Here is a 24786-nt window from a genome sequence, read left to right on the forward strand (position 1 = left end):
CTTTAATTACACACTTTTCTACAGCTTCCCCAGCCCATTTCCTGAGCACTGTCCAGCCTGTGCTCTATACTGAATGCAGCTGTTTGAGACCCTGTGCCTCATTTATTGCACAAGGTGGAAGGTGTGTAGTGAACGAGGAAGATAACTGCAAAAAAGAAAGGGTAGTCACATGGTTAAGGCAGTCAAATGGTGCCCTATCTTTCAGAGTTCGTGTGTGGTTTTGGGCAACTCACTTAAACCACCTGTCTTGGTTTAACTGTGTTCCTTATCCAACTTGAGACAGCTGGGATATGATTTACAGGAATGCTGAGCACACTCAGCTACAAGTGATGTCTGTGGGAGATGTGCACTGACTGTAATGTGAAGTACTGAAAAAAAAACAAAAAAAAAAAAAACAGGCTCTTGGTATTGTAAATTGGGCACCCAAAATTAGTGGACAGTTCACAATTTTGATTTCCATTCCCGCTATGTAAAATGAAGATAAATATCACCTTGCTTCTCAGAGCTGTTTTGAAAAATTAATGTTTTAAAGCATTCAGCTACTAGGGTGAGTACTGTCTGCACTGAATGAAGGAGTCTAATGGAAAAAACATAATTAAAGAGCATAATGCTTATGCACAAATGGCCTGAACTGAGCAGTAGCCTTAATTCTGGCATTCATAACCTGAGTTCTTCACTTTGCAATCTTAACAGTCTTTTACCAGAACTTTTAGTTGCAATATGCATGTATAAGATGGCTTGCTGAGGTTCTGGCAAAAGGAGCCAGACACAGATAGTTCTCTGCAGGATCCAACGGGTCAAGGCTGCCTGCCAGTTAAAAATTAGTACCATGCCTTAAATTGGTTCTTCCAAGATGTATGCTGTGGATACTGTAGGACTTGTTCTACGGTAAAGATCATACCTTGAGTTTTTAGTTGCTAGATAACACATTTAAGTGGCATGTGGTTTAAGCTTTTGGTAAGCAATGTAACTATTCCTACAAATTCAAACTTTTTCTAATCTAGATAGTGTAACAGCTAAAAGTTGTAAACTCTACTTGTTAATCTAATGGGGAAAATGGTACAGGAAACAGCTATTTCTTTGTTACACACTGTTGCAGGGGAAAAGGGAGAATCTCTTCCATAAACATTATGCTCTTGTCTAGACCCAGTCTATAGAAGATATGAACTGTCTTCTGTTCCAGACTGGCGTTCTTAACCTTTTCTTTCTTTCTCCCCCCACCATGCTATTAAAAACTCCATCCCTCACCTGTCCAACAACTGTTTTTCTGCATATCCAGTAGATTAAAAGCCAGGGCTGGTGTTAGCAAGCAGGGCAATTTCCCAGAACCCACGCCACAGGGGGCCTCATGAAGCTACTATGTTACTTGGGCTTCAGCTTTCTGCCTTGGGCAACAGTAACTCTGCCAGCCCTGTTCTCTGATTTATTTTGGCCAACCCCATGAAACCTGCTCACAGCCCCCAGGGGGCCTTAGACCCTCCCTCCCCATATTGAGAACTGCTGCTCTAGACAACACTCCTTACCTCCTTTGCTTCTGCCAGTGTGTGATATTGAAATGACTCATTCTCCAATGACTCCACAAGCGATAAATGAAGATGGTGGATCGTCTCCACGAACTGCTGGGTCAGTATCAAGTGCTGTTTTAACATGTCATTCAGAGCAAACACTGCAGGACTATATGCTGTTAGGGCTACAAGCAGGAGGGAAGAGAACAAGTGCTTTGAGGGTTGTAATGTGAACTGCAAACAGTGAATCCTGAACAAGTAAAGTACAAAGATAACAGAATGAGTATTAGCTTCTTGCTTTTACAATACCTTCCAGGGCATCCATGGTGACAACATGACTGGCAATAGGTACTGGATCAATATAACTGCATCTTACAGCTGGGCCAAGGATTGCTGGGCCATCCTCTATGTATAGGGCAGAATCTTAGTATTAATGTTTCTGATAAAGTATTTCAGATCTAGAAGTATGCAGCATTCTCCTTTTCAGAAGTATGTGTAGAATTTGTGCACAGCTTTAACCAGAGACCTGTACCAGTTAACATAGATGCTGAAGACCACTGGTCATGTTATGCTGCTTATTTGAGATATCACCCCATTATTTGCCATGGTGTGGGAAATCACCATTTTATAGAAAGCTTCTAACCCTAGGAATAGCATAGGGAAGTACTCAAGCACCTCAGTGCAGAATAGTTGTTTTCAGATGTACCTGCCTAGTTCTGTCTTCTCAGGCCTCCTGAAGAGCCCTAGCTACCCTTGACCATTCTCGGGCAGGTTCCTCCTTGACCCCAGCTAGACTACCTGTTCAAGTAGGCATCAGAAACATGTAGCAAGGGGAAACAAGTGGCAATTGAAGAACTTGTCCCACCATCGAGCTTTGCTACATGCCTTCCCATTCACCTGGCACAACACTTCCTAATGGCCATCCAAACCAACTAATTTTGTTAGGAGTAAAACTATAGCTGCCAATTGCAAAATTGGCCCAGAATCTTTCTTCAAGCAAGAGTAGGGGTTTATTGGGTTGATTCTTTAATTCCTTAAATGGCAAATATCTGTACTCTGAGGTAAGATCTTTCTGAATAGCTCCCTCCATAATGAAAGATATGAACGGGAGAGGAAAGCAATAGGTGGTGACACCAATGCTAAACATGTAAAAAATAGTAAAAATTTACCAACACACTCTCCCCAGAAAGTCTAGTTCAGGGTTCGGCAACCTTTCAGAAGCGGTGTGCCGAGTCTTAATTTATTCACTCTAATTTAAGGTTTCACGTGCCGGTAACACATTTTAATGTTTTTTAGAAGGTCTCTTTCTACAAGTATATACATTATAAGTCCCGGCAGGCTCCAGCGTGCCATTAAAAATCGGCTCTCGTGCCGTCTTTGGCACGCATGCCATAGGTTGCTGACCCCTGGTCTAGTTTATGCATAACTTCAGAGCTAGACAGTGAATATTAGGAGAATCAGACCTAGAAGCCTTTAGTTCAGGGCCTAAATGGCAAAAGCCACTGGTGCTTTTTTACTTTTAAAGAAGAGGACAGTCATGGGTTGGAAACAGCTACCTGCAGAAGCAGTAAAAAATCAGGAGCCTGGCTTTTCACTAGGAAATAAATGCAGCGTAAAGGGTCTACATTGGTAGGGTCACTTTAGCAACATGTTTATTTCATACCTCAGTTGTTAAAAATCCCATTTGAGAACATCATCTGGGTATTATTCCAATCCCCACTGTTTTACTAAGGCCTGTGTAGGTTCCAGTGTCTCTCAAGGAAGTCAGTCCCATCCCTCTGCTGCCCTTTAGCAACAACAGTTGGAGGTGACGAGCTGTACTATCTGGTAATGGTAGTATCTTTTATACAGATGGCTGAATGAATATTGTGGCAGATTAAAAAGGATCTTTTTGATTAATTCAGGATATAGTACCTGAACTAAGAACTATAGCTAGGCAAATTCAAACTGGAAATAAGGCATAAATTTTTAACAATGAGAGTACATAACCATTGGAACAATTTACCAGAGGTTTTGGTAGATTCTCCATCACTGGCAATGTTTAAATCAAGATGGGATATTTTTCTAAATGATCTGCTCTAGGAATTATTTTGGGGAAATTCTATGTCCTATGTTATACCACAGCTCAGACTATATGATCACAATTGTCCCTTCTTGACTTGGAATCTATTAATAGAGTTTAGACAACTATTTAGGATTAGCACTTGAATCCTAGAAACCCCAAAACTTTAAATCACTGTGAACTTACTCTTTGACCAGTGATAGGTGAATGGAGAATCAGTTGTCTGCACAGCCATCTCTTTGACAGTTACTCTGCTTACTGTCTCATGCCATTTTTTCTTAGACTGAGCTGATGAGAGTGAGGGAGAAAGGTCTTTTCTGGAATACACAGAGCTGTTAGAATGCCCCACTGACATTTCAGACAAGGATCGTCTGTCTGTAGTCTCAGATTCTGGTAAAGACAGAGATTTTTCAAAGTCTTCAGAATATTCTGAATTAACAGTGCTCTCCTCAGGTCCAGGAAACACTTGTCTAACGCTAAGACAGTCTGTAGAAATTCCACTTAAAAATTCAGAGATTTCAGCTTCAGTCATGATTTCCCCTTCCATATTATTGTCAGAAGCAGCATTAGTACTAGTTAAGACACTCACCATTTTAAGGGAGGTTTGGTCATTATTCACAGGAAACACATTTGGTTCTGAGTCCTTGTTTGATTTTTTAGCTATTTGAATGTCTGTTTCCTGTTAAAAAAAATTCCATGAGTGGGGTCTCAGCAATACAAGTTGGAAAGTGTTTCGGTTATATTTGTACAATGTTGTACTACAGTACAGATCACTTATAAAATATTAGACTTATTGGTTGCTGCATCCTTTGACTAGACTTAAGTTTTCTTAATAGGAAATGAGTAACGTTCCCTTGAAATATTACCAAGAAAGGTAAGCATAACTAACAGATAATGTGTAATCTGCTAAAGGACATTTAAAACCTAGTGAATATAATCTCAGACAGTGTACATCTGGTCAATTTGCTTTCTATATAATAGGTCTACACAGATTATTAGAAGGTAAAATGGAAGCTGTTCCCTTCGAAACATCCATCTTCATTTAACACATTAATACAATTTCTCCTAGATAACATAAGGATTTACTACTTACCATTTGTTTTAATGCTTCTCTATCACCAGAAACATTTGGATCCAAATCATCAATGCTCAAAATATTTAATCTGAAGTCTGCAATTGAATTACAAACGGTCACCTGGTATCAGAGCAGGAAAGTTACCTTACATATCCCTTTAAAGGAGGAAAGGTGATACATTCAATACTGTTTTCCTGATTTAAATATTCACTTATACAGACCAAGAAAGTTTTAAGTGGTGTTTACTTCAGACCCTCCATGCCCTACCTATTAAGGTCTTTTCTAATTATACAATTTTCTTGAATTGGAGGATTTTTTAAAGAGAAAATCCAAGCACGGATTAAAGTTAAATCAACTGGACTCATAATGCATGCAGATTCTCTTGTTTAATGTCTAGTGATGGTATATAAAAGCTATTTTAAAAAGTTCCATAAGATTGGTACTGTGGTCTGATGTTTAGATCAGGGGACTAGATCTCAGAATTCCTAGGTTCTATTCGCAAAAAGAAGAACAGGAGTACTTGTGGCACCTTAGAGACTAACAAATTTATTAGAGCATAAGCTTTATGGGCTGTAGTCCACGAAAGCTTATGCTCTAATAAATTTGTTAGTCTCTAAGGTGCCACAAGTACTCCTGTTCTTCTTTTTGCGGATACAGACTAATACGGCTGCTACTCTGAAACCTAGGTTCTATTCTTAGCTCTACCTTGTAATTGTTGTAAGAGTATGGACAAGTCACAACCTCATTGTGTCTTATTTTCCTCCATTTAACCTGGAGATGATAATACCCTTTTGCTGCATGGGGCAATGAATTTGCAAGACATAACTTCTGCTTGTTAAGTGCCTGCATAGCCTCAAATGAAAGGCAATATAAATTTTACAGTATTACCATCAGTAATATATCACTGAAACAAAGTTCAAGGTAAGTCACTGTTATGACTTCAGTCCATAGTGCTGGTGCAGCTTGAACCATAATCCTGATTTCTTAAATGCAATTGTCAGCAATTATTTGAGCCAAACCAGAGCTAAGCATGAAGCTGCAAATGTAGACATGGACAAACTGCGTTCAGCACTGTAAACTGTGCTTGTCTAGACTTGCATCTTTACCAGTCACTGACAATTGTGCTCAGTAACAGTTTAATTCTGCAGTGCAGATAAGGCTTAAGCTAGATTCCATTGGTTTCCACGGGCGCGTCTGTGAGCTATGATCTATTTTAACATGGTTATAACCAAGCTTTCCTCACTTGTTCATTAAGCTAGAGGTCACGCACTTGATTTCTTCTATAGACACAGGTTGTTGCACGCACCAGGGACTTCTTGCATTCCTCCATTCCCCCCACAAGCTTCCCATATCTCTCTCTCATTCCCCTCTGTTTCAAGGACACTCTGAAAACCTCTCTCTCTCATGCCAGGGATGCTGTGTGCTCTTTCCTACTATGCCAGAGGCTCTGTGTGTTCCCTCATTCCTGTCTCCCATTCTTTCCCCATCCAATGCCAGGGTCTCTGTGGGCCCCTTATTTTCCCCTTCTACCCAGGCCCCCTATTCCACTCTGTGTGCCTCCCACATCCCCCTCCCCATACCACTGTCCCCCATTTCCTCACCTGCCAAGGTCTCTGTGTGCATCCCCATTCATCCTGGTGCCAGGGTTCCTCATTCCCCCCACCCATGCCAGGGGCTCTGGGTGCAACCCCATTGTTCCCTATCATTCTTATTTCTTTTCTTTCTGTTGGGAGATAAGTCATCTAGGATGTCAATTTTTAAAAGAGAACTAGGAGACTGGGCAGAGCTGAGATGGGGAATATTGTTATGCTGGAAGATATCAATGGCTGCCATCAACTGGTTCTTTGATCTATAGACAATTACAGAGGTGGTTGAAGCTGCTGGGTCTCCTAACCAGATGAAAGGGACAACATGTGTCCCCCATTTCCCACCTATAGTTTTCCAATTTTCACCAAAATCAATAGGATTTCTGCCCCTTGGTGCCTAGAACATTCTCTGAAATTCTGAACTGATCAGATGCAGTATTCAAAAGGTATCATGTTACAGACAAAGAGAGAAATGCCATCAGATTGAGTGTAGGACCTTGCTTCCTTCAGCCAATCAAAAATGAAGGGGGAAAAAAGGTTTATGTTACATTAGAAAAACATTGCTCAGAGCAAATTTCAATCCCTTTGACAGGATCTAGAGTTCTGTGGGATAAGTTTGTTGAATATGATAAGCTCTAATTTAGTTTTAGTGTCCATGGATTACATCAAGTCTGTTCAGAACATAAGCATAAATGTAAAATGAACTTGGAAAAACTCACCATTGGAACTTTCACTGGTTGCATCTTCTGTATCTGCTGCTTTTGAAAACAACTCATCCAAAGACTTGATTTCACTCCTTTCAGACAAGGCCACCTGACTTTGTTTGATGTGGTTTGTTCTAGGCGAAGTGGTCTCTGCAATGCTGTCTTTTATTGAAGTTGGTGATTGAAAAGATATACTAGTTAGTCTTGGCAAATTTCTACTTGGTGGAGAGGGAGTTTGTGGATGAATTGTATCAGAGGTTCTTTTCTGAGAACTTTTGCTAAGTAGCGAAGGAGCATTAAATAGATTTGTCGAAGACGTCGTTTTTTTGGGTGGAAAAGATGTTCTTGGTGGACTCTTCATCTTGGACTTCATGAATAACTTGGAAAAGAGATTTATGTCATTACTTTACCTATTTTCAACCTTTACTAAAAGGTTTACTACATTTTTACTTTTACTAAAAGTAAAAATACACTAAATTGATAATAATGAATAATCAAGCATTCAGAATGCTACATAGAATAAGTATGTCAATTAATATTAGCTCTCATCTTATAAAAGTAGATTAAAAATACTAGAAATTAAGTTGTTACAGTGTGTTCATTTTCTATAAAGTGATCTGCCATTTTAAAGTGTAATTTCATTAAATGTAAATAACAATGTTTAACCCAGTAAAGTTGTTACCTTTCCGTCAGGTTTAGAAAAATTGGTGACATCCTTCTGGTTCTCATTTTCACTGGAAAACTCCAAAGAGCTCCCTAGTAATTGTCTCATTTCCTCTTCATCACTATCTAGACTAAGTTGTTTTCTAATTGGCACTTTTTTTGTTGTCTGGCAGCTACTTTTCCCCTTGAAATGGACTTTACTCAATGTTACATTTTCCTTGACTGTGTCATTTTTCTTCAGATTCCTGGTACCTCTTGCACTCTCCTCCAGACTGGATCTAGCTGATACGTTATTTTCATCCGAAATCTTCAGGTCCAACTCAGTATCAGAAAAATCCATCTGTACCTTTCGGGTCATGATCTTGCTTTCTATCTGTGCTAGCTTTCTCAGAATGGCGCTTGACCTCACTTTTGAGGCTGTATCCAGATTTTTTTTTGCAACATGCTTGTTCCCCTCCTGCATGGCACTAGTATTCTGGTTTAGCTGGTTTCTTTGTGCATGCTGCTTTTTCTTTAGGAATCTGATGTGGCTAAACTGAGTTTCCAGGAGGCTCTCCCTTTTAAGGTCTTTGTTTTTGTCAGTTTCTCCCATTTCTGTATTGCCTATAGAAAGGTCACTGTAAGAGTCAGTAGGGGCACTAGTGAGTTTTTTATGGAGAGAATCCATGTGTCCCTGTGGAAGAATTACAAAAGTAAGATGGTATCAGAGGGGTAGCCGTGTTAGTCTGAATCTGTAAAAAGCAACAGAGGATCCTGTGGCACCTTTAAGACTAACAGAAGTATTGGGAGCATAAGCTTTCGTGGTTAAGAACCTCACTTCTTCACAGCACTACTGGACCATGGGAGATCTACGGCTGATTTCCTGCATGACCTTAGACAAGACATTTCATCTTTCTCTGCTCCCATTCTTCATGGGTAAAATGGGGATACCAGTCTTTTCTTCCTCTACCCTGTGCCTGTCTTCTCTATTTCAACTGGAATCTTTTCACGGCAGGGACTGGTCTCTTACTATGTGGATCTAGGACACTACCTAGAGCAACAGGTCCCTACAAATAATAGGCACTAGCAAGACTGAAGTGACAGCGACCCAGCGCTCAGTCCCTCCCCTGCATACCACACAGGCCACCCAGCGCTGGGGCCGATGCCACAGCAAAGCCCGTGACTGGAGCCCGGATCTCACCTGCCGTCCGCCCGCAGGAACCCGTCCTGCCCGAGAGCTGAGGTCGAGTGAGCTCAGCGCTTCCCTCCGCATCGCGGCGGCTGCTGCCCCGGGCCCCGCGCCGCCGTCGGGGCCTTTCCTCGGGGCGGCGGGGAACGGGCTGCATCTAGAGAAGGTGGCCAGGCTGCCGGAGGCGGCACCGAGTCTCCCGACTCCCCGGGCTGAGTCCCTGCCTAGAGAGGACGGGGTGGGCTCCGCGCCCCTCAGCGGCCCGGCCAGGGACACAGCGCCGGACTCGAGTCTTTCCCTTATTTCTTCGGCATCCCAGCAACACCAACTCACCGGTATACCGACCCCTGATTGGCCCTGAGCGGCCAGCCCGCCCACTGGCGCCTCTTCCTTAGCAACGACCTTTCATCGCCCAACGAGAACCAATCAGAAAGCCTTCTCTCCGGGGCTCAGGCGTGTGGGCCAGCACAGACTACAAGTCCCAGCACACATTACGTCCTGGAGTGGGCGGGCCAGGCCGGACCGGCAGGAGGCGCCTGATAGTCCGCCCGCGCTCCTTCACGGCTCTAAACCAATCAGAGCCCTCTCCAGCATGAGGCGCGAGAATACGAACCAAACAGCCCCTGAGTTGACGAGGATTTGGACCAATTAGCGCCTGCATTGGCGTGAAGCGCGAGGGCAAGGACCAATCAACTGTGACTCCGTCGTGAGGCTCGAGGGCAGGCAGGCAGACAGGCGCCGGCAGATGAGCTGGCGACGGCGTTTGGTTCGGTTACGGTTGTTCCCGGACTGCGCGGGTGAAGGCTGCTTCCCTGCCGGGGGAAGCGGGATCGGTCTAGAAATGGGGCCCTTGGCCCTCGCCCTGCTTTTCTGGGCAGCGCTCAGCGCCGCCCGCGCCGTCGTGTATTTCCGGGAGCAGTTTATGGATGGAGGTGACGAGGAGGGAGGAGATCGGAGAGGGACTGGGGAGAGTCCTGTGAGGAGAGGGGAGCGTGACCAAGAGGTTGGGTAGATAGGTGGAGATGAACCTGTGTGGGGTCACTGGGAAAGTGCCCATTGATGCCCCCAGGTCACTGTGGTATGTGAGTCCTGTGGGGAAAGGGCGTTTCCGAGTGAGATTAAGGGTAGGGTTGCCAATTTTCTAATCACACAAAATTGAACACCTCTGCCCTGCCTCACCCGTGAGCCCCCCTGTCTATTCCCCCTCCCTCACTTGCTCTTCCCAACCCTCACTCCCTTTCACTGGGCTGGGCAGGGGGTTGGTGTGTGGGAGAGGGCTCCAGTGTGGGGCCAGAAATGAGGGGTTCAGTGCATGAGGGGGCTTCAGACTGGGGCAGAGAGTTGGGGTGCAAGAGAGGGTGGGGGATCTGGCTGGGGGGTGGGCTCTGGTTTGGGGCCAGGGATTAAGGGTTTGAGGGGCAGGAAGGGGCTCTGCTGGGGCCAAGGGGTTTGGAGTGCGGGAGTGGGCTGGGGGCTGAGGTTCGGGCTCCAGCCGGGCAGTGCTTACCTCAGGTGGCTCCTGGTCAGCAGTGCAGCGGAGCTAAGGCAGGCTCTCTGCCTGCCCTGGGTCCGTGCTGCCCCAGGAAGCGGATGGCACGTCTGACTCCTAGGCACGGGACGAGCAGGAGGCTCTGCATGGTGCGTGCTGCCCGTGCCCTCAGGTGCCACCCCTGCAGCTCCCATTGGCCGCGATTCCAAGCCAATGGGAGGTGCGGAGCCAGCACTCTGGATGAGGGCAGTGCACAGAGCTTCCCTGATCGCCCCTGCAGTTCGGGGCCGCAGGAACATGCCTTCCACTTCCGGGAACTCTGTGGGGCCAGGGCAGGGAGGGAGCCTGCCTTTGCACTGCTGACTGGACTTTTAACGGCCCAGTCAGCGGTGCTGACGAGAGCTGCCAGGATCCCCTTTCGACTGGGTGTTCCAGTCAAAAACTGGACACCTGTCAACCCTAATTAAAGGGGATGTCCAGGGTGGGGAATTTCTAAGGCCATGAGAGTTGGGGGTGCATTTCCTGCTGGGTGAACAGAGAACCCCAGGTTGGGGAGATGTTTTTAGAAAGGAGTGATTCCTAGGGGATGTGGGAAGAGTCTGGGACTCTGGGAGGGATCCTGGATAAATAGATAACTCAGTTCAGCCCTTCTCAGCACACGGAAGGGGTTATTGCACAGGATGTACTGGCTCCAGATTAGAGGCAGCAAACTTGTGTCCCACACCACCATATTAAGCAGCCTCCTGTCTTAAATACACCTCACGGTGTTCTGCTGTGTTCAGTTCAGATCCACTTCACTGGGAGACCAGATCTGTCACTTCTGGCCCTTTGAGAAGTTGCTGAAGACACTTTTACCCCTTGATAGTGGGGGCCTATCAGAATTTGCCCCCACTTTTTTTGCTTTCAAAATTTCACTCAATTCTTTATAAGTAGTTTCACCTTTCTTCCCCTGAAATAAATGCTTTTTTTTTTAAAAAAAAAGTGAGTGTGAACAGTCCATTACTCTTCTGCCATGAGTGCAGGGGACTGGATTAGATGACCTCTTGAGGTCCCTTCCAGCCCTATAATTCTATGATTCATTTACTCTATAATAACAAAAGGTAATAATGAGTAAGGGAACAGATTTAATTTTCAAACTTCTGAGGAGTTTTTGTATATAACAGTATGTTTCAAAAAGATTTTTAAAATTTGAAAAAGTCCTTGTCTATGTCATTTTAATTCATTTAGTAGCCTAAATTTTTCTATTGGTATCAGATTACTAATATTTAATATTATTTAACAGTTAAATGGCAAGACAGATGGATGAATTCTCAATATAAATCCGATTATGGGAAATTTAGACTAACAGCTGGGAAGTTTTATGGAGATGCAGTCAGAGATAAAGGTTTGTGCATTTCATTTAAAATGTGTTATTAGAACTACATACATTGTTAATAATTGACATGGTCTTCTTGAAATGTTGTCCTCTTTTGGCTTCCATGACTCTGTCTTCTCCTGGTTCTCTTTCTACCTCTCTAATCTCTTTCTTCATTGTGTCCTTCAGATGATCCTCCTCATTCACCTTCCAGCTTTATGCGGGGGTTCCACAGGGCTCTGCCCTTGATCTCTTTCACTTCTCCCTTTACACCTTATTTTTTAGTAATCTTATCTGCAAACATAAATTCAACTACATCTGGTGACTCTCAGATCTACTTCTCTACTCCATCTTTATCTCCTGTACAGACTAAAATATCAATCTGTTTCTCTGACGTCCCCTTGTCGATGTCTAGATATCAGCTCAAGCTCAACATGGCTAAAGCAAAGCTCCTAATCTTTCATCCAAGCCATTCCTTCTACCTCCTTTCTTGACCACTGTGGATGGTGACAGCAGCCTGTCTGTCGCTCACTCAAGCCCCTAACCTGGAGGTCATCTTCTGTATGGATCTCTCTGTAGGTCTTCACATCCAAGCTAAATCTTACTGATTTTTTTCTGCATAATATAGCTAAAATACATCCACACAGCTAAAACTTTTGTCTAAGCTCTCATCTTGCGTCTTGATTACGGCAACTTCCTTAACAAATGCAGTGTTGCCCTGCTCATATCCATTCAGAAAGTTGCAATAAAGATAATGTTATTACCCCATTGTTTTGACCATGTCAACCATCTCTTCACGTCCCTCCACTGGCTCCCCATCTCAGTCACATAAAATATAAGTTGCTTGTTTTGACTTTCCAGGTCCTGCATATTCTGTATCCGCTCTACCTATCATCTCATTCACTATCAAGCTGTTGACTCTCACTTCTGATTGGCCCATGATGCCAGCCTCCATTGCCCACTTGTTAAATGTTTAAATAAGCACGTTTGTGTTTTCTCCCATGCGCCCCCTCACTCTTGGGAGGTGCTTGTATAAACATCTGCAAAGCCACCTCATTATCCACATTAAAAACCCTCCTCAAAACTCTCCTTTACTGTGATGCCTACAAAAAACTTGATAGTGATTAGGCTGCTGGTGTGCTGATACCACTGCCTATCATGCTGACCAATATTGTCTCGTTTCCTTGTATTCCTCTGTTTGTATCCATCTGTTGTCTCTCCTCTTATATTTAGATAGTAAGCTTTTGGGGGCATGGACCATCTTTTTTGCTCTGTGTTTGTACAGCACCTAGCACAATGGGGTCCTGGTCCATGACTAGGGTTCATAGGTCCTCTGGTAATATAAATAAATAAAAATAAGAAGTAATATAAACCCACATGCATTCTCGCACATTTAGAGATTTCATAAATAAAACTGAGGAGTTTCATATAAGACATTATAAGGCTTACATGAAATCCATAAAGTACTTACATACTAGAATGACAGAAACATCTAAGATAGGTACCATAGAAGGAAAATATAAGAATGGCCATATTGGGTCAGAACAAGGGTCCGTCTAGCCCAATATCCTGTTTTCTGACAGTGGCCGGTGCCACATGCTTCAGAGGGAATGAACAGGACAATTTACTGAATGATACATCCCCTGTCTGGCAGTCACAGGTTTAGGAACACCAAAAGTATGGGGTTGTATCCCTGACATCTTGGCTAATTGCCATTAATGTACCTATCCTCCATGAATTTATCTAATTCTTTTTTGAACCCAGTTATAGTTTTGGCCTTCACAACATCCACTGACAATGAGTTCCACAGGTTGACTGTGCATTGTGTGAAGCAGTACTTCCTTGTTTGTTGCCTATTAATTTAATAGGGTGATCCCTGGTTCTTGTGTTATGTGAAGGGGTAAATAACACTTCTTTATTCACTTTTTCCTTACTATTCATGACTTTATAGACCTCTATCACATCTCTCCTTTGTCATCTCTTTTCTAAACTGAAGAGTCCCAGTCTTTTTAATCTCTCCTCATATGGAAGCTGTTCCATACCCCTAGGCATTTTTGTTGCTATTCTTGTACTTCTTCCAATTCTAATATATCTTTTTTGAGATTGGGTGACCAGAACTGCACACATAGTATTCAAGATGTGAGCATACCATGGATTTATATAGTGGTGTTACGATATTTTCTTTCTTATATCTATCTCTTTTCTAATGGTTCCTAATATTCTGTTAGCTTTTTTGACGTCTGCTGCATGTTGAGTAGATGTCAGCAAACAATCCACAATGACTCCATGATCTCTGTTTCTTCAGTAGTAACAGCTAATTTAGACCCCGTCATTTTGTATGTACTATATAGTTAGGATTATTTTTTCCCCATGTGCATTACTTTCCATTTATCAACATTGAATTTCATCTGCCATTTTGTAGCCCAGTCAACCAGTTTAGTGAGAATCCTCTGTAATTCTTCACAGTCAGCTTTGGACCTAACTCTCTTTAGCCATTTTGTATCATCTGCAAATTTTGCCACCTCACTGTTTGTCCCTTTCTCCAGATCACTTATGAATACATTGAACAGCACTGGTCCCAGTTCAGATCTTTGGGGAACCCTGCTATTTACCACTTTTCAATGTGAAACTGTTTGTCCTACCCTTTATTTTTTTATATTTTAACCAGTACTGATCCACGAGAGAATCTTCCCTCTTATCTCATGACTACTTAGTTTGCTTAAGAGCCTTTGGTGAGGGAGGGACCTTGTCAAAGGCTTTCTGAAAGTCCAAGTACACTATATCCACTGGATCACCTTTCGCCCCCTGTTTGTTGACCCCCTCAAAGATTTCCTCATGTTTATGGATCCCTTATGATACAAATTAAGAACATGTTTTACTGTTTGTTTTTTAGACAAATTATTAATTCACATATATTAGGTGCTAACTGGTTTTTGTGATTTCATTTAAAACTGTGTCTGGTTAAGTCTGGTTAAGTCATTTTTTTTGCATGTGATGTTTTGTCAATGTTTAAAATTGGCTGATTTTAATACATCTAGCATTAGTTTGGTGAGGAAAATGATAAGGCTAAATTCTACTCTTGATTACACATTTGTAAAGCCAAAGTAAGTTTAGTGCCACAGAGTTACTTTGAATTTATAACAGTGTAAATGACAGGAGAATTTGTCCCCTACTTTCAATCCAGTTGATAGATTTTTGAATCAATATTAATTTATTTGCCTTTACAGAGATGTCCTGCATTCTTATTCTAATATAATTAAAATTAATGATTTTAATAATAGCAGATGAAAACAAAACATAAGTATTGTGTTACCATATGCAAATATTAATGTCTTTATAGGTCTACAAACTAGCGAAAATTCTAAATTTTATGCCATTTCATCACGATTTAAACCATTTAGCAATAAAGGAAAATCTCTGGTCATTCAGTACACAGTAAAACATGAGCAGAAGATAGATTGTGGTGGTGGATATATTAAGATCTTTTCCTCAAACTTGGATCAGAAAAATATGAGTGGAGATTCACAGTATTACATAATGTTTGGTGAGTTTAGTTACATGTGCATTGCTAAAATATTGTCACAATAGCTGCACAGTTCTTCAAAGACAGATCTAGAACTGGTACAGCAAAAGATTTAATACAAGACTTCCCTAATAAGATAAAAATCCTGTGACTGGTCAGCAATTCAGCATCTCTGTGGTTCAGATATTTTTAAGCACAAATTGGCAAAATACAAATTGAAATGAGAAATGATTTAACATTCTTAATTGATTAAGGGACACAAATGAAAGTGTTTAGAGTGTTTTTAGAATTAAGCCAAAGGTCCAGTAAGATTATTTCAGTCATAGGGCTTTTGATAATCCCAATGATGGTCCAAAATTTGCTGTCATATATTCACATGTAACTACCATTAAGTCACTGGGAATTGGACATGTGTATCTCAAAGGAAACTTTAGTCCAAAGACTTATCCGTTGAATAGCCAGTCTGGCACACAGATAGTTCTATCAATATGTCATGATATAGGCTAAGGGTAACTGCAGTTGGCAGTGGATTTCTATATGATTTTTGCCTGTATTAGGACTGCAGGAGACTCAAGCCCTAAAACAATGTTTGGTTAGTAAAATCAGAATATAATTTTGAGGCAGGTCTAGAGATGGGAAGAGAAGCAATGCAAGCAAAAATGGGAATCCATCAAGTGGCATGTGGAATTGAGGGCTGTCTATTGGCAGTAAAAAAAAAAAGGGGGGGGGGCGGGGCGGCAGGAGGAGAAAGACATGAGATAAGCAAACTGTATATGTATAAAGAAGTTAAGAATAGACAGTGTGAAATTTTTTGTAGGACCAGATATTTGTGGATCTGAAACAAAGAAAGTCCATGTTATTTTAAATTACAAGAGTAAACCTCATCCAATGAAGAAACGAATCAGATGCAAGGTAAATGCTAGAATATAAAAGTTTTAAAGATTGTTAACTAATTTCAGGAATTTCATGTTAAAATTCACCTAATAGTTGCATTTAGATTAGTGAGAGTGCTTCTTTAAAGTTAATAATAATTTAAAGATCTGTCATATTAAACACATTATGGAGGCACTAATTACAACTCAATAGTTAAGTTTGAGTTCCATTTTGCATTTAAAGCAGGGATTCAACCTTATTTTTTGTTTGAAAAATATTCTCCTTCAAGCTTACATCACTTATATCAGTGGTTCTCAACCAGGGGTGCATGTACACAGAGGTCTTCCAGGGGGTACATCAGCTCATCTAGATCAATGTTTTGCAACCTGGGGGATTGCGACCCCCCCCCCCCCCCCAGGGGGGTCATAGGATGGGTTTAGGGGGGTTGCAAGTGCAGGGCTGGCATTGGGGGGTGGCAAGCAGGGCAATGCCACAGGCAGTCCTGCAAAGCTAAATTATATTCTTCGGCACAAACCCCAGTGGAGGCTGAAGCATGTATCTTAGCATCGCAGGCCCCCTGTAGCTTTTAAGTGAGGTGAAACTTGGGGTATGCAGGACAAATCAGACTCCTGAAAGGGGTACAGTAGGACTTTTATATGGAAAAAAAAATCTAAAGTCTTTAAAAAAAATTTTTTTTAAATGATTTACTCTTGTTGTATGGTTAACACATAGCATCACTACAGAGCAGACTTCAGGTTGCTTTAGAACAGGGGTGTGCAAACTTTTTGGCCTGAAGGCTGCATTGGGTTTTGTAAATTGTATGGAGGGCCGGTTAGGGGAGGGGGTCATGGCCCGGCCCCCCCCCCCCCCCTGGACTCCAAACCCCCCTGTTCCCTGACATTCCCCCCGGGACCCCTGCCCCATCCACACACACACACCCCGCTCCCTGTCCCCTGATCACCCCCGGACTCCCACCGCCCCATCCAACCCCTCCTCTCATTCCTGACGGCCCCCCTGGAACCTCTGCCCCATCCAACCACCCCTTCTCCCTGTCCCCTGACTGCCCCCTGCCGCTCCATCCAACCCCCCTCTCCTTCCTGACTGCCCCCTCAGGACCCCTGCCCCCATTAAACTCCCTGTTTTCCCCCCCCCCCACCACTCCGACCCCTATCCACCCCCCCTGCCCCCTTACTATGCTGCCTGGAGCACTGGTGGCACTACAGCCGCCGCCACCACGCAGCACAGAGCACCAGGTCAGGCCTGGCTCTGCGGCTGTGCTGCCCCAGGAGCTCACAGCCCCGCCGCCCAGAGCATTGCCCCGGTGGCGGGGTGAGCTGAGGCTGCGGGGGAGGGGGAACAGCAGGGGAGGAAGAACAGCAGGGGAGGGCCCGGGGGCTAGCCTCCCGAGCCAGGAGCTTGGGGGCCGGGCAGGACAGTCCCGCAGGCCAGATGTGGGCCACGGGCCGTAGTTTGCCCACCTCTGCTTTAGAACCTTATATTGTGCATTTCTTAGTTTAACATGTTTGAATTTCTAATTTAAATTCCTTAACTGAATTTCCTGGATTTGTAATGCTTTCTTTTGGTCAGGGCCGGCTCCAGGTTTTTTGACCCCGCAAGCGGCGAAGAGAAAGGGGGAAAAAAAAAAAAAGCCGTGATCGGCGGCACTTCGGTGGCTGCTCTACCGCGCCGCTTCATTCTTTGGCGGCCAGTCCTTCCCTCCGAGGGGGACTGAGGGATCCGCCACCGAATTGCCACTGAAGACCCGGACGTGCCGCCCCTTTCCATTGGCCGCCCCAAGCCCCTGCTTCCTGCGCTGGTGCCTGGAGCCAGCCCTGCTTTTGGTATAGTTAAACATCCCTGTAATGTTTTTCACCCATAAGTTACTGATATGTACTTTCAACCTTAACCCATCTTTGTTTTTGTCTGGGATATAAATTAGGAAGGTATTTTTGGACTGTGGTTGTTTTTTGTTTTATATACCCTTTCCATCACTATCCACCTTATGCTCTCTATATTATAATGCTTCCTATGGCCAAGCCGGGATAGACTGTGCTTACTCTGGACTCCATCAATCCTGCTCTGACTGCCACACAGAAGAGTAAGCCAATAACAGTTCAAAGCTTTCCCTCCTGCCCCTTCATGCCATTTTAGTTTAGAGTCAAGACAGAGACTTTCACAAAGGGGGAAAAAGTTCAGATGTTTCACATTTAGAATGTAGACTCAGTTACTTTTTTCTCTTGCTGCTTTTTCAAATGATCAGATATATTTCTGACTTTAACAAAGATTTTTAATTAAACTTTTTTATCTTGCATAATCCTGCAAACAAATTATAATGCCAAATTTATGACAACAGTCATTTCAAAGGCAAGATTTAAGATGCCATTCACAAAGTATTGTCTTTACTGCAGGTCTAAGCATGAGAAAATGGCTATAAAGGGAGAAAGCTCTTATTCAAACACATATATTAAAAAATAGCAGGGGAAACATACAAGATTTCTGGCAAATTAGATTGCTTTTTGTATAAATATCTTTTCATGTTTAGCCAATATAAAAGTCCTTGGGAGTTTTTCTTGTTTGAGCCTGTTTATGGTGGATTTTCTGCTGTAATGTGATTCTGATGCAATACTGGTTCTAAAAGCTACATGTTTTAGTGGTACTTCTAAATGTTTTCTGCTGCCATTTAACTTCCTTTCTTTATAATTTATAGGTTGATGGATTCACTCATTTATATACACTAATTTTAAGACCAGATCAGACTTATGAAGTAAAAATTGATAATGAAATCATTGAATCAGGCAACTTAGAAGATGATTGGAATTTCTTGCCACCAAGGAAAATAAATGATCCTACAGCAAAGAAACCCAAGGATTGGGATGATGTACCTCAAATTGATGATCCGAATGATGTCAAGCCTGAGGTGGTTTCTTTTTCCTGAATATTCCTCTGTCCTGTATTTTTGAGGAAGTACATAAATGTCAGAAATATCTGATTATTTTATTATAATTGAACCCAGATTTGTTACTACTGTTCATATCATCAGGTAGAGCTACTTCCAGTACACAGTGAAATTGAACCTGGAGAAACTTCTCTGGGCTAAGGTGTTCTCTGTGCATAGCAGCTGCATGTCATGGAAATATGATTATTTAACTCAGAAGTGCTTTGCAAGGACCCTAAACTGGGAGATACCCGGCTCCACTGCTGCACATCTCTGTACCAAAGTTGGCCTGTTATCAAGGCTAACAGAAAGTGCCCGATCCATTTCTCAGATATATACACTATGTTAGTAACTGAAATTTTCTTGTCATTTTAAAAATTACATGACCAGATGATGAGGGTTGCTTATATGAGGAGAGGATCAGATTGACTTTAATGTGTTTTGGATTAGACCTACAGTGAGTTGCCTTACCGTGTTAATTACAGCCCAAAACAATTAACCCTCTGTTAGCCTGTTTATATGAGCAATCTTCAAAGGTTCAGATTGGGTAAACATGCATAATGAGGTTAGGATTTAATCAAAAGCCCCCTCCAGGAAGCCCAACTTCTAACAATTCAGGACACAAATGACCAGGACAAGAGATTGAACCCAACTCTCTGATTTGGCATTGCCTAACACTACACTAGACCACCCCAAGCTTTAACCGTAAATCAAGGTTCTAAATATACATTTTAATATTTTCTAGTTTTCCTTTTTTGTCCAGATTATGCAAAGAGCACCTTTATATCTACTGAATTGGCCAGTATGTGAGGGTTTCCTTTTCCTGAAAAGGAGATCATCTGTTTATTCTATTAAAATTATATGATAAAAAATCTTTCACAGCTGAATTGTTTGGGGAAACAATATGGCATCTTGCCTCATAGTAGGAATATAAAGCCCAGATAATTTTACTTCCTTTATCTTCTGGATATTTTTAAAGGATTGGGATGAACCTGAATACATTCTGGATACTAGTGCTGAAAAACCTGAAGATTGGGATAATGCAACAAATGGAGAATGGCAACCTCCCATGATCAAGAATCCACTATACAGAGTATAAATCATTCTATTTATGTATAACCTGTTCAAGTTGACTATTCTTTTGGTGACAGTGTTCAGAACATGTGGTTTGTTACAGGGTGAATGGAAACCAAGGAAGATTGATAACCCAAATTATAAAGGAGTTTGGCCGTGTCCACAGATTGAAAACCCAAACTACTCACCAGACTTCAATATCTATAGCTATGAGAACATTAGCATAATTGGACTAGATCTTTGGCAGGTCAGTTGTTTTTAATTATTACAGAAACTGGAAATTAAAAAGCTTCCTGTCCTTAACTATGCAACAATGTGTTCTGCCCTTGCATATACACATCATCTACTTAGTTGGGAGTTGGATCATGCTGATGTTTTTAACATACCCTCATTTCAATAGGTATTTTTAGCCATTTGTTTGAATCATAATTATCTCCAGATGTACTAACAATTGAGGGACATAAACAGTTCTACTCAATTTATAATTTTATAAAGGCTGTTATGAAGTATGTGCATGTGTTTACACATTCACAAAGCAAAGGTTTTATTAAGTTTTGTATTAAAAATAATTTTGAGGATTTATAACTTGGTTTTAGCCTGGGAGCAGAGTTGGTCACAAATGACTTTTAAACCTGTATATTTTTTATAGGTAGTGGTAAAATAAATCAGAATATTTGTTTAAAACAGTTCAATCTTTTTTTCAAGAGCTCCATTTTTTTAAATATAACAGGGGTGGCCAAACTTATTGACCCGCTAAGCTGCATACGATAATCTTCAGAAATTCGAGAACCAGACATGTCTGCCGGGACTCAGGGATTCTGCCCTGCAGTGGGATGGTGGGCCTAGGGGCTTCAGCCCTGTGGGGAGTGGGGTCTTGGGGCTTCTGCCCTGCTCCTGCTGAAGTCCTGAGCCCCAGCAGGTGTCTCCCACAGGTCTGAAGCCCTGAGACACCCCTCCCCATAGGGCAGAAGCCCCTAGCCCCACCACATCACAGCAAGACAGAATCAGTCCAACTGCTTTGGATCGTTATCAAGCAGAACCCATCATCAGCATGGAAGCATGTCCTCTGGAATGGTGGTTGAAGCATGAAGGGACATATGAGTCTTTAGCACATCTGGCATGTAAATATCTTGCAATGCCAGCTACAACAGTGCCATGTGAATGCCTGTTCTCACTTTCAGGTGACATAAACAAGAAGCAGGCAACATTATCTCCTGCAAATTGTAACCACCCTTGTTTGTCTGAGTGATTGGCTGACCAAGAATTAGGACTGAATGGACTTGTAGGCTCTAAAGTTTTACATTGTCTTATTTTTGAATGTAGTTTTTTTTTGTACATAATTTAACATTTGTAAGTTCAACTTTCATGAACAAGAGATTGTACTACAGTACTTGTCTGAGGTGAATTGAAAAATACAATTTTTTTGTTTTTTTACAGTGCAAATATTTGTAATCAAAAATAAATATAAAGTTAGTACTGTACATTTTGTATTCTGTGTTGTAATTGAAATTAATATATTTGAAAATGTAGTAAATATCCAAAAATATTTAAAATAAATGGTATTCTATTGTTTCACAGCGTGATTAGTCACGATTAATAATTTTTTTTTAATCGCCTGACAGCCCTAACTAGAATTGCGGTCTAAACCAACAAATTTTGTTTAAACAACTGAAGACAAGGCCTTCGATTCTGGAGCATAGTTCTGCAACAAGAGTGAATTCCTTAGCAAATTCTGCAGCGACTTTGAGGAATACATAGGGCCCTGAGTACAAGAAAATATTCAGTAATATCATCCTGATTAAGTAACAACCAATAAAAAGGAATGAGATTAAAATTATGAACAGGGAACATAAATAAAATGTGATTTTTGTTTTCCATTGCAGGTGAGAGCTGGAACAATTTTTGATAACTTCTTGATCACAGATGATGAACAATATGCAGAAGACTTTGGAGACGACACCTGGGGTGAAACAAAGGTAATGGATGAGCTCTTCACCACCCCACCGCACCCCGCCCATTCTGGCCCCTTTTTGCAGGTAAAAGGGCTGGAATAGTACAAAGGGGTCCTAAAATCTCTGTATCTAGTCAAGGCAAGGATTCCTCTGCTTCAGACACTGTGGAAGATAGCCATAAGTGGGGTTACCAGATAGCAACTGTGAAAAAACGGGACGGGGGTGGGAGGTAATAGGCGCCTATATAAGAAAAAGTCCCAAAAAATGGGACTGTCCCTTAAAAATGGGAAATCTGGTCACCCTACCCATAAGGTTGCCTTCCGTGGACCCCCTCAGAAGCCCTGGTGAAGTGAGTATGCTGGGGAAAGGATTACAGAGCACACAGTGCTGCAAATAATCAAGACTGCACTGCGGCAATAAAGTAGCTCCAACAGGTTGTTGCTAGGAGCCTCTCTGGCCCTTGGAGCAGCCTAGGGTCAAGAGACCACAAAGGTTGCTTAAAGCCCCAAGGAACTTACTTTGATATTTTTTTCTAGAATAGTGCCAGGCACGTAATCTATGATTCAGTAATTACAATAATAATAATTAGATTATTCATGTACACTCCTGCAATCCCACTGACGTTTATAGGGTTGTACTGAGGTCAGACTTTAGCCCTAAGTTACTAATAATTTAGGGTTTGTTCTTTCTGGAATAAATGTCCTGATTCTGCAGCCTCCTGTGGCCAGCGCAGCCTTACAACAGCCTCCCTAAGGCTGCAAATGGGTTGCTCTGCAGCCCAGAAAAGCCATAATGCTGAACACTACAGCCACTCCTCCTCCTGTCCTCCACAAGTTTATTCCTACTTCCAGCATGATGGGGGCAGCATAGAGCATGTCAGCCCTATGCAACTTCTACCCTGGGGACAGTTTTCCTTCTGGCTGTTGAAGCCCCTTTTGCTGCTGAGGGCTCTATAGGGGCCAGGGACAGAATCTGGCCCCCTGTATTCTTGTAGCAGATCTTCCATTTTAAGAAAACAACCAATAGTTCAACAAACATTTGCTGCTAAAGTATAATCTATGTGTGTAGTTTGGAAAGATGTTCTGTAAGGAAGTTTAGATGCCCATTAAAAATAAAGGCCCTTGCAATTCCTCTATTGGCAAACTCCCTCCTATTGACTTCAATGTAAATTCAGTACACAGAGGGCTGGCAGAATTGGACCCAAAATGACATTTACTGTGAACTGACCTTTTCATTATTTCTTCAGGACCCTGAAGAGAAAATGAACATAAAACAGACTGAAGAAGAAAAGAAAAGGGAAAGGGCAAAAGAAGAAAAGCGTTTTAGGGAAAGGTTTAACAGGAAGGTAGAAAAGCAAAAAGAATCTGGAAAAACTAACTTGAACAGGATAACTGTGAAGAAGGAAGAGCTTTAATTCTTATTTAAAAAGACTTCAAAGAAATCTCTAAAGTTTGGCTTTTCTCTAATTTGTTGTATAGAGGTTCAGATGTATTCTTAATAACTAATTGAAAGTAATATTTAAAACTTCCTCTAATAAAACTTTGTTAGAACGATTCATTTTTATGAGATTTAAATATATATTTTTAGCACAGGGAGATGTTAAGAAAAATGTTTCCTGTAAATAGAACATGGAATTGAAAGAATTCAATAAAAAAACCTTATTAAAATATATTAAATTACATATTTTGTATTTGAGTTAGGATTTGGTATATATTTCTAAAAGAAGGGCCATTATATTTCTCTTGATGCTGTTGGCATACAGTATGTTCCTCTGCAGTCAGAAGTCTTGTAACCAACCTCTTTGGCTCTAGACTGTTTTATCTTTCATCATTAATATTAATGTAAAATACACGCAAATTGTGTCGTGAAATTCTCCCTTCATCACAAAATTTGTATCCAATGTTGTACCCATGTTGGTCCCAGGATATTAGTGAGTCAAGGGGGGTGAGGCAATATTTTTGATTGGACCAACTTCTGTTGGTGAGAGAGACAAGCTTTTGAGTTTACACAGAGTTTGAAAGCTTGTCTCTCTCACCAACAGAAGTTGGTCTAATCAAAAATATTACCTCACCTGCCTTGTCTCTTCATCACAAAAGCTTTTTCAAAAATTACTTTTTTCAAAGACAGCATTCCTGATTTGTGAAGTATATGTTGCTACATAACATTGTACAAAGTCTTAATGAAGAAAGAAGGCTTGAAGAACTTCCATAGTAATTATGCTTGTGTCATAGTTATAGGGCTAGCTGCTTCCCTGGCCCCTTTGTAGTATCTCTATGTGCACCTTCAGACATGCCAGGCCTCATGCCTTCTGGGAGTGGAATTTCACAATTCTTCTATTCCTAGACCAAGCCTTGGGTTATAGAACCCTGTGTATGTACTGTTCTTCCCCTGCAGGTCCAACTTAGTTCAGCCTGCAGCTCTTCCCTTTCGGAGTCTGTGACCAGTGATATACAGTGATGAAACACCTTTCTTAAAGCAAAAAATATATTTATTTTGTTGAAGGAACAAACCTTTTAGAGAAAAGAATTTTAAAATAGTAAAAAGTCTACATGCAAATCTACCTAACTTAAAGGCTTACTATTGCCTGAGGCAACTTAAGCAGGTCTAACTTCTTCAAAGTGGTTCCTTTGTCTCAGTTCTAGCTCTCCTGAAGAACCCTCTCCTGAAGAGTGGCCCTTTTAAGCCCTATTATAGGCTTTTTATTCTCCTGCATTTCTAGACTTTGACCCTTCTGGTCAAAACCAGTAATGTTAGGCTCAGCTGGCAATCAGGCCAGAGTCCTCGGAGCCAGTGGTTCTGGCATTGTCCCTTAACAGCCCTCAA

At 41.9% G+C, this 24786-nt stretch overlaps 2 protein-coding genes across 3 annotated transcripts in view; one reads left to right on the top strand and one right to left on the bottom strand.

Annotated features, from left to right (window-relative positions):
- Positions 1-9160, bottom strand: part of C25H19orf44 (chromosome 25 C19orf44 homolog) — a 12708-nt gene extending 3548 nt beyond the window's left edge. The window contains exons 1-7 of the mRNA XM_024108216.3: positions 8776-9160; positions 7615-8268; positions 6948-7311; positions 4661-4737; positions 3754-4246; positions 1815-1910; positions 1524-1690 (exon numbers count right to left, since the gene is read on the bottom strand). Of these exons, the coding sequence (XP_023963984.1) occupies positions 1524-1690; positions 1815-1910; positions 3754-4246; positions 4661-4737; positions 6948-7311; positions 7615-8268; positions 8776-8847 (1923 nt within the window). The 5' untranslated portion in view covers positions 8848-9160. The remainder of the gene's footprint in view (positions 1-1523; positions 1691-1814; positions 1911-3753; positions 4247-4660; positions 4738-6947; positions 7312-7614; positions 8269-8775) is intronic.
- Positions 9161-9415: 255 nt separating this feature from the next.
- On the top strand, positions 9416-23516 carry CALR3 (calreticulin 3). Of its 2 annotated transcripts, none has more exons than XM_065578375.1 (9): positions 9416-9695; positions 11535-11636; positions 14947-15150; positions 15947-16041; positions 18710-18919; positions 19917-20030; positions 20115-20258; positions 21895-22047; positions 23210-23516. In XM_065578375.1, exons 1-9 carry the CDS (start codon positions 9509-9511, stop codon positions 23375-23377), a joined length of 1377 nt encoding a protein of 458 aa, XP_065434447.1. In that variant the 5' UTR covers positions 9416-9508; the 3' UTR covers positions 23378-23516. The 2 variants fall into 2 exon arrangements, with proteins under 2 accessions (XP_065434447.1, XP_023963985.1); XM_024108217.3 differs by having other exon boundaries at positions 9420-9695; positions 21895-21987.
- The last annotated feature ends 1270 nt before the right edge of the window (positions 23517-24786 follow it).

Source organism: Chrysemys picta, chromosome 25 (genome assembly GCF_011386835.1).
Source record: "Chrysemys picta bellii isolate R12L10 chromosome 25, ASM1138683v2, whole genome shotgun sequence".
NCBI lineage: Eukaryota > Metazoa > Chordata > Testudines > Emydidae > Chrysemys > Chrysemys picta.